This window comes from Mus caroli, unplaced genomic scaffold (genome assembly GCF_978045245.1).
Source record: "Mus caroli unplaced genomic scaffold, Mus_caroli_1 scaffold_5, whole genome shotgun sequence".
Taxonomy (NCBI): domain Eukaryota; kingdom Metazoa; phylum Chordata; class Mammalia; order Rodentia; family Muridae; genus Mus; species Mus caroli.
Genome location: NW_028227260.1, coordinates 61,834,458 through 61,843,961, shown reverse-complemented (window position 1 = coordinate 61,843,961; position 9,504 = coordinate 61,834,458). Strand labels below are relative to the sequence as shown.

Here is a 9,504-nt window from a genome sequence, read left to right as displayed (position 1 = left end):
ACTCTGGGAATTCCCAGGACTTCATTCAAACCTTAAGCTTTCCCCCAAGAAATCCCTCACCTCTCCCTTCTCTTTTTCTCTTCTATCTTCCCTTCACCCCTTCTCCATTGTCACTTCTTCTTCTTTTCCTCCCTCCCTCCTTAATTCTTCCCACCCCTTCCCCCATTATTCCCACCCTTTCACTCTCACACTTTACCTCCCTCCCTCCCTCTCCCCTCCTCTCAACTTAGTGGCCCCCTTCCCCCTTCCTCAGCTAACCCAATAAATAATTAACAAACACAAGTAACACTTCCCATTGTTTATTGATTACTGAAAAATACACTTGAAAATTGCTTTTTATTGAAAAAAAAGGAGAAAATATGTGGTAAAGTAATTTTGATTAGAAAGTAACAAAATCAGTCTAACAACTACAGTTTTCAGTATTAGTTTCTAATAGCTATTCGCATGCATATCGTTAGTGAGAATTTCGATAAAAAAAAAAAAACAGTCCTGCATAATGCAGGGTTCAAAGAGGGAGGCATGCAAGGTTGGTGGGGAAAAGCAGCTCAAAGTCGTCAGGTTCAGTCCATCATCCAAGAGGCAGCGTCGTTGTACAGGTAGCCTTTGTTCATAGCCAGAGGTTCAGTGAAAGATTCAGAGAGCAGCAAATGCTGATGACAGCTGAGGTAACAGAAGACAGATGGCCAGAAGTCACTAGGATCCACCATCTAACCAGCAATTATTTCATCACGCCGTCTTCGATTCCACCTGTGCCTGAAGCAATTGTAATGACAGTAATGTGATGGAAATGACACAGTTCGGGTACTCCATTCGATGTTTGGGTCATGGGTCTCAAGCCAATGGATTCCAAGAATCAGAGGGTAGCGTGGTGCATGAATAATGTCAAACTGGAGCTCTTCAACGTGGTTTCCAATTTTTACTTCAACAGGTGGGGTTTCTTTGGTAATGGGTCCATTAATCAGTGGACGCCCATCGACCGTTTCAAGCATAAGAGGGAAGATATTATTGCGGATTGGTATCTTCTCTCGAAGAACCACAGAGCGGTCGATGCTGTTTCTGTAGGAGCCTGAATCCACCATTGCTTGTTCAAAGAATTGCCGTCTTCCAAGCCTAATCTCGACAGTTAGCCATAGGGTACGGGACATAGATATGGGAAGAGAGGGGGACGCGTATTTGTAGATTGGCCCGCCCGGGATCCCCCTTACCGCCGGGCCTCCATGTTTCCCGCCTGCTGGACACGATGAGGCTTGACAGGGCAGTCTCTGGCAAAATGACCAGGATGGCCACAATAGAGGCACAAGTGGCCTTCGAGGCGTCTGGCCCGTTCAGCCTCGCTGAGGTGGGGGCGATTACTTGTAGCTTGAACAGGTTGGTTTTCAGTGGGTGGACCCTCGGACCCATTTTCCTCTTCAGACGATGATGAACTGGAATCAACCCCGCCACTTGCCTTCTCTTCTAGGGTGACACACTCAATGATCACATCAGATAGGTTGGTGGCTGGACTTGTGCAAGACAGTTCATTTTGAATAGAACTGGCAAGCTCTTCTTGAAATTGGATGCAGAGTGTGCTTTCACCCAAATCAAACTCTTGAGCAATGAGATGGAAGCGGGTTGAGTACCTGGGAGCAAGGCCTTCCCCTTGGCGAAGCTGAGGGAGGCCCTGGTTAGCAACTTCCAAGCTTTCTGGATTGTCAAAAGTATCTTGGAGCGCTCGCAGGAGCCTTTCAAATTGCTCCACCAGGGGGGTTTGGCTATCTAATAAGGGCTGGAACATCCTTCCCGCCTCACCTGAGAAGAAGCTGCCAACAAAGCTCACTAGAGCCGCTTCAGTGGGATACCCTCTGCTTCTCAGGTAACTGGTCAACTGAACTAAAAACTCAGAGAGTTTCTGAAAATCCTCACTGAAGGCCAAAGGGTACTCTAGGGGCAAAGCTGCAGCCTCTAATTCACACTGGGCCTGTTCTGTTCCTGTTCTCGCAACTATCAGGCCCTCTAGGGACTCTTCAGGTACTGAGAGTTCTAGAAACTCCTCGGCATCTGAGGGGTCCAGGGGCTCCTGGGGCACCCGAGGCTCCAGAGTCTCCTGGGGAGTTGGATGCTCAGGGGGCTCCAGCTGTGATGAGGTCTCCTGGTATTCTGGAACCGTCTGAGACTCCTCATCATTTGTAGGGTTGTGGAGCTGTGGATTCTGAAGCTCCTTGAGGGCTGGGGTACCCTGGTTGTCTGTGGGCTCCGCCTCACAGACTGCTGGGAGATCATAACCCCTTGGGGACGCCTGGGGCCTCTGGGTTGCTGGGGACTCCAGAGCCTTCTGGATCTCCTGGGATTCCTGGACTGCTGGTGGCTTCCAGGCTGTGGAATCCAGGGCCTCTGGGGGCTCCCAGGATTCCTTGACCTTTGGAAGCTCCTGAGGTCCCCAGTACTCCTTGGACTTTGGGGACAAAGGGGGCTCGTTGATCTCTGGGGATCCCCTGAACTCTGTGATGGCTGAGGATTCTCCAGACTCATTGGTCTCTGGGGGCTCCTGGGGCTCCTTGATCTCTGGGGGTTCCCCGAGCTCGCTGATGGCTGAGGGTTCCCTGGGCTCTCTGATCTTTGTGGACTCCCCGGACTCTGTGGTAGCTGGGGGTTCCCAGGGGTTTTGTGACTCCCTGGCTGCTGGAAGCTCTGGGGGCTCTTGGGCCTCTGAGGGCTTTTGGAGTGGTTCATGCTCTTTGGCTGCTCCGGATTTCTGGAGCTCTGGTATCTGGGCCTGGAGGGCAGCATTTTCTTCCATGAGCCTTTTCACTTGAGCCTGCAGAATTTCATTCTCCAATTTCAGAGTAACATAGGAAGCTGCTAAGTCCTCTACCATCTTTTGAGGAAACGGGCCTGGTTTGGCAATTTGCTACCAAGAGAGATTGAGTAGCTGCTTGTGAGGTCTTTGCTGAAAGCGGCTCACAGGCAGACAGACGTCAGGCTCCGTGACTTTTCCAAGGGGTGGGGATTTGGACCCAGCCAAGGCTGATTATCAAGAGGTCACTGGGAGCCTTAGAGCTCAGCACCGGGAGGTGTGAGACACACTGTGAAGAGAGAGGGAGCCGAGGATCAGAAACTGTGGAAAGCACTCATTCTATATAAATCAACAAAATCTGTCCAACTCTGCTGGCTTTCTTTTACCACAAGCTCATGTTCATGAACTGGAGTATACATACTTGCCCTGACCTCATGACATTTTACAAGCACATGACCCAGACTGTACATGTCAGTTTGCATTTTTTTTGAAACTTCACACTATATCAGAAACAATTGCCCCATATGCCTTTGTTTTAAGTCGTGTTTAATTTCTAGTGTCTGCCTAATATTTCAATGTAACATTTGGATGTTAGCAGCTGCTTTCAGCGACCAAATCAGATGTTTAGAGTGCTATGGGGATTTTAGGTTTGGGAGGGCTAACTCAAGAGATATTTTGAGTGACTAGCATAGGAATTGGGGGTGGGGATGCTCTTTCTCCCACCTCAGAAATCATACCACACAAGTAACCACACACAATCAGACACCGGAGAAAGCAAGCAAAAGTTGAATAAATAAATAAATAAATGAGCATACATATATACATATTAAGCAGACACATGCATATTATTTATAAAATACCTCAAAATAGTTAACAAAATCCTCTTTATAGATGTACATTACCATTTAGAGATGTAGGGCTGGAGCTCTGCTGTCTGCGTAGCCATCGCTGAGGAGAGAAGTGTGTGAATGGCTGTGGAGGCTTGCCTTTTCTGCACACACTGAACTCAAACAAACACACCCACTCCCAGAACACGTTCCAACTCTCCTCTGTAACGTAGCTATTTTGAGTATGGAAGAGTGTTTTCTCTCTCTCTCTCTCTCTCTCTCTCTCTCTCTCTCTCTCTCTCTCTCTCTCTCTCTCTCTCTCTCTCTCTCTCTTTTGACAGTACCTCACAGTTCCGAGCTAGAAGGAAAGTAGGATGCTGCGCCGATGTGAGGCAGCTTCATGCACTCAGTCCTTGGTTACTTTAATAAATATTTGGTCAGGAAATTGGGAGTAATACCACTGCCCTTGTGAAAAGTTGCAAACATTTCTGAATGACCGCAGTGGTTTGGGATTTGATTTTTTTATGTCTGTTTCACGTAACTTACCCGTACTCTATCCACACTGGGACGTTTGTTTAATTCTTACTTAGAGAGCAAACTACAGCCCCCTCAGTCCTTCCTCCTGTCTACTTACTCAGTCCGGAGTGTCCCACCTTGAAATACTTTTTTAGAATCTTCACCATGGACAGATCTAGGAAACTTAGAGTAAGGATGTCAGAGAGACAAACTTTTGATTGGCTATCTTGTTTAAAGCACTTGGCTGATTGTGAATATACCTGGCCAGGGTACTTCCACCCACCTGAGCTGCTCAGGTAGCTCCTGACAGCACATGGATGCCCTACTTTTACTGGTCTCTTTGTTTTCTCATGCCAAATCATAGTTTTATGCTAGGCATAGATCATGTGGCCATTTAAAGCAAGAGTCAGGAACAGCTATTTTAATTGCAGCAATGAGTTATATGAGGTTACTTCAAATCACACAATTCAGCCATGGTCCCAAGTCTCCTTTAAACATGGTCAGTTCCACTTATTAGCATAGTGGAATAAATCCTGGAGATAGAATAGGCCTAAACCACAGAAAATTGACTGCCTAGGCTAGCTGAATCTGAATACAGAGGTTTTAAGAAGAAAGTAAAATCATGTGCAGATTTAGTTTGTTCTGTACCTATCTTGCAATTATTTTAAAAGTAAAATATACATAAAAATATCACGATTATCAGACAATTTATTCTATTTGTGTAAAAATTTTCAGAAAACTAAAGCATTCTTTCCCATTGAGAAGAAATAAAAAGACAGTTAATAATGCCTTCACCAATTAAAAAACAGAGAGATAGTTATAATTATGACATTTGTTTTATTTTCTTATCATTAATGAGTCTACAGTTTGAGACATAGAATAAACTATTTAAGTTGTCTGATAGCCATACTTATACAACTAACTAGTTTTACTGCTGTGATGTTTATATGGCTCTGACAGTTATTGGGAATTATAAAGCAATCTATATGCAAACTAAGGTTCTTCAAAGTGCTATGCTTTCTAGAATCTTGTATATATATATTTTTTCAATACTCATTTGCTATTAAATAATCCTCCACACCATCCCCTTTATGCCCGTCTACACTAAACTTGCACAGATTTGGTAATTTTCTTAGTCTTTTTAAAATTTAGAGTTCAAACCTCAGTTTATACAACTGTGAAATGGAGCCAATAACAGTATTTAACTTTGCAGGAGTGGTGTGAATAATCAGTAAAATATCCAAATATTATAATCCAAGCATTCAGGAAACAGACACAGGAGTATCAGGAGTTCAAGCCATTTTCAGCTACATAGTGAGTTCCAGGACATTTTGGGTTATGTGAGAGTCTATAACACACACACACACACACATGCATGCATACACACACACACACACACACCAAACAATGAATACATGAATAAAATAATGTGTGTAAAATGCTTATCGTAGTATAAAAGATTATCACACTTAATGCAAGTTAAGAGCAGTAATAAGCCCTGTAGCAGAAGTAACAATTTTAATTTATTGTTTATAATCATCTTAGAATTATGGAATTTAATAGGTAAACGTTCCAGAATTGTTTGAGCAAGGACACTTCATATGAAGAAATCTACAGCTCATAGATTTTACAGCATTAATTTTTCACCACTCCGGAGCTTTTATCTTTCCTTCCTGGTTGGGTCATGGATCATTTACTTTGCCAAATAATTCTCTTGAATTAGAACTGGAGGCACCTAAGCGGGAAGATGAGGTGATTAACATGGGGATTGTCGAGCAGCCAAGATAGATGTTTAAAAAGTCCACGGACTAAAGCACCAAACAGTGCCTTGCCTAGAGGCATATTTATTCAGTGGGTAAACACAGGGACCTTTTTTCCCTGACTCCCCTTCACTAAAGAGCAAAGAGCAAATTTCAATGTCCTTAAGTGCAAGTTCCAAACTGCCTAAACATAGAGAATTATTCTTTTTTGAGTGAAAAAAAAAGCTACACTGACTTTTGTCCAAATGCCTAAAGTGGTTTTAATATCCTGAATTAGTCAAATAAGAATAGGAAAGTAAGACTAGGGAGGTAATCACATGCAAACGCTCATCATGTTCTCCTACAGTTTAATCCTTCCTACACTCACAACATGATGGAGTTTATGGAGTCTTTAGGATGGTTATGAAAACATTTTAAGTAAGTGAAGTTCTGTTAACTAGACAAATTAATATTTCAGGAAAAAAAAGACAAATCTGTTCATTTCACAGACGTACAAAGCCTGCACAGTAATAAAAAATGTTCCTGCTCAGTTATGTTAATAAGTTGCATATGTTGATTGTTAGCTTGGGAAGAAAGCAAAGGGAAAGGTTGAATGAGATGAAGTTCTACTTTGTACATTCCTTTGTGAAGCGTGATCTTATTTTGTTGGTAAACGCACAATCTGAAACATTTTAGACCCCTGCCAGGCTCTTTCTCCTTCAGGCTGGCTGGTCTGCAGCTTTAAGCAACTTAAGTTCCTGCTATTCTCTCTATTAACCCTGTATAGAACCAACAGGGCAGGTTACCCCACAGGTCTCTGGCACAATGCCCAGCTCCCCCTTGGGGGCAGTCCCACCCTGATGACTGTTGTGTTAAACATGTTATTCCTATGTTAGAGCTTGCAGCCCTTTCTTAAATTTAACCCTTCATGTTCATGGAACAAATTAAGGCCTTCCTTTTGATTGTCAACAACACACTGACTACAGTATGTTAACACCAAGGCAGTTATAATCACTTATTCCTTTGGCTGTTGAAAAGCCAAGGAATAATTCTTCCTTAATATGAAAGGGATTCTGAGCATTTGTTCATAGGGTGGGGGCAGGCTCCATCTTAGGAGCACTCTGTGGAAGTCAAAATTTGTTATATTTCATCTTCTCATTTTATTTTTTGTCACACACATAAGAAAACTTTTATTCTGATCAGATGTCTGTCACCTGTGGAAGAGAAGACCCAATGTGGAAGTCTTTAAAGTGAAATTTCTTGAGGATGCTATCATTTTTGTAGTTTATTTTGAAAGGATGCCAACCCTTGAAGATTTTTCTTGTTAGGAAAGCTATTGTAGGGTAAATAGACCACTATAAAAGGCATACATACAAGCACCACTGTAGGATCACAGCCAGCTGTACTTATGTATATGTAAAAATAATCAAAGAAAAAGAGACCATGAATCTGAAAGGGGACAAACACAGGAAATGGGGTTAGAGGGAGAAAAGGGGGGAGATAGTGTAATCATATTTTAGTTAAAATTTAAAAATTAAGAAAAAGATGGATGTAGTATAGCATTAGCATTACTTAACACACTTCCTTTGTGATTTCAGTTGAATGACTTCACTAAATTCTAGTGATGGCTGACCTGGGTATAGCATTATAGGAAGGTTTTCTTTCTATAAGCCCACTCTTGAGAAGCCTATATGATGAGGGGCTGATCTTCTCCATTTGCTGCCATCTTCTTTCTGCTTTCCTGTGACATTGCTTTGCCCAGAAAGTAAACCAAGTCCACTTAAAACCAACGGGAGAGAGAAGTGGAACAAGAGGGAGGAGAGGGAAGTAAGGAGGTGGTAGGTATAGGAATGGACAAGGAGAGGTGGTTGGAAAGGAGAGGAGAAGAAGAAAAGAGGAGAAGGAAAGTTTAGAAACAGTCTTTTAAAACTCAACAAATGTGTATTTTGTCACTTAAAGACAAAATTATTAATTTTTGCAGTTTATTATTTTTAAAAGTATATAAAAGGAAACTTTACTTGTTCACTGGTTAGGTTTGCATGCAAGGAGCATGAGACTTGTACGTTAGTTACAGGTTTGCAGGATATTTAAAAAGAGGTGATAAACTTTAAATGATGCTGGAGGGGAAGTAGGCATTTAGGAGTGGAAGTTCAGTGAAGGAATGTGGATACCCAACTCTCTCTGTTTTGCTATGTAAAATGTATTAAGTAGTAGCTGTGAGAGTACTTTTGAAAAAAAATGTGTCATTGGAAAGAACATAGGGTTTGAGGTAAGGCAGGTCAACATCCAATTCTCAGTGCTGCCTTGTTTCACTAGCTGTGTAATTTCAGGCAAGTTATATAGATTGCCTGAGATTCGTTTTACTTGTCTGTAGAGTAGGAGATAGTAATTGGTAATTACTAAGTTGCTATGAAGACTGGAAACAATGCTAGTATCTAAAAATAGACATTTGCTGAACTGTATTAGAAGATAAAAATAATGTTTCTAGTTCAAAGGATTATCATTGATTTTTTTGTCAGCTTGTCTAGTATATCTAAACAAAGTTCCCCTCAAATATTTATATATAAACCAAACACGTGATTACTCCAATGCCATTTGCTTTCCATAGTGTAAATCCACATTTTTCTTTCCCACTCTCTTTCTATAAATAGTTATTGAATACTCAGGCAGTTAATTATGCTATTCATCACTTGTCTACATACATGAATCTCTGTGTGTGTGTGTGTGTGTGCGTGTGCGTGTGCGTGTGCGTGTGTGTGTGTGTGTGTGTGTGTGTGTGCATTTGTCAAAGAGTTCACAGCTTAAGAGAACAAAGTATGTACTTTGGTATTCATATGTAGCTATCTGTTGTTACTGAATGTTCTAGTGGAGGGACAGAAAATAGAAATGTTTTGGGTATTATTGTTAAAGAAGGTAGAAAAAAGTGTCAAGGAGATTCAGGGGAGACATTATAAAACAAACTTTTGGGGTAGATTTTAGAAGAAGGTAAGATTTGATCATGTGCATGTGGGGAAAAAAGCAAGATGGATGAAAACAAGAATACTCTTGATGGAGAAAAGAGTTAAAAGTAAGGCGCAGAGGTTGGACTGTGTAGCCTGGGAATAGAGAAGCAGCAGTCCAATTTGGATGGAGTGCAGAGTACGTGAGGGAAGTGTATGAGTTCACAGACATAATGCGATACAGAGACTCTCAAAGGGAAATGTGATATTTGGCAGAGATGACGGTAACATGCAAATGTTTTAAATATGTTTGGTCAAGAAATATGTGGTCCTGGCAATTTTTAACTTCTCACTATATCATAATTTTCTAAACTACTAGCTCTTACTAGCATTCATTCAAAAATGCCAGATAGATTTTTTAATCTGCAGTATCAGCCATTCTTCTCTCAATATTTTTATGAGCTTTCTAGTGTATATTTTCTTAACACTCTGTAATTCTGGATCTGATTTTCTCATGGCAAATGTAGCATAACATGGTCCTGTTGGTTTAATTTTTTTCATCTCAATCACTTCCTCTCGGACATGTTTGCATAACTAGTTTCCATTTCTCCACTTCCATTCCATCCCTGCCATGATTTTGTTCTTGTCATTACTCTATTTGATTTTCTAGCGCAGCTGTATCATCTAAACTAAACGTTGTTCTCTGAGTG

The 9,504-nt window shown here is 41.6% G+C and overlaps 1 protein-coding gene across 1 annotated transcript; it reads right to left on the bottom strand.

The window, feature by feature from the left end:
- Nucleotides 1-424: 424 nt before the first annotated feature.
- On the bottom strand, nucleotides 425-3,736 carry Rtl3 (retrotransposon Gag like 3). The gene is made up of 2 exons (XM_021154113.2): nucleotides 3,676-3,736; nucleotides 425-3,062 (listed from the first exon to the last, which is right to left on the bottom strand). The coding sequence occupies exon 2, from the start codon at nucleotides 2,852-2,854 to the stop codon at nucleotides 1,202-1,204; it is 1,653 nt and encodes a 550-aa protein (XP_021009772.1). The 5' UTR covers nucleotides 2,855-3,062; nucleotides 3,676-3,736; the 3' UTR covers nucleotides 425-1,201.
- Nucleotides 3,737-9,504: the final 5,768 nt, after the last annotated feature.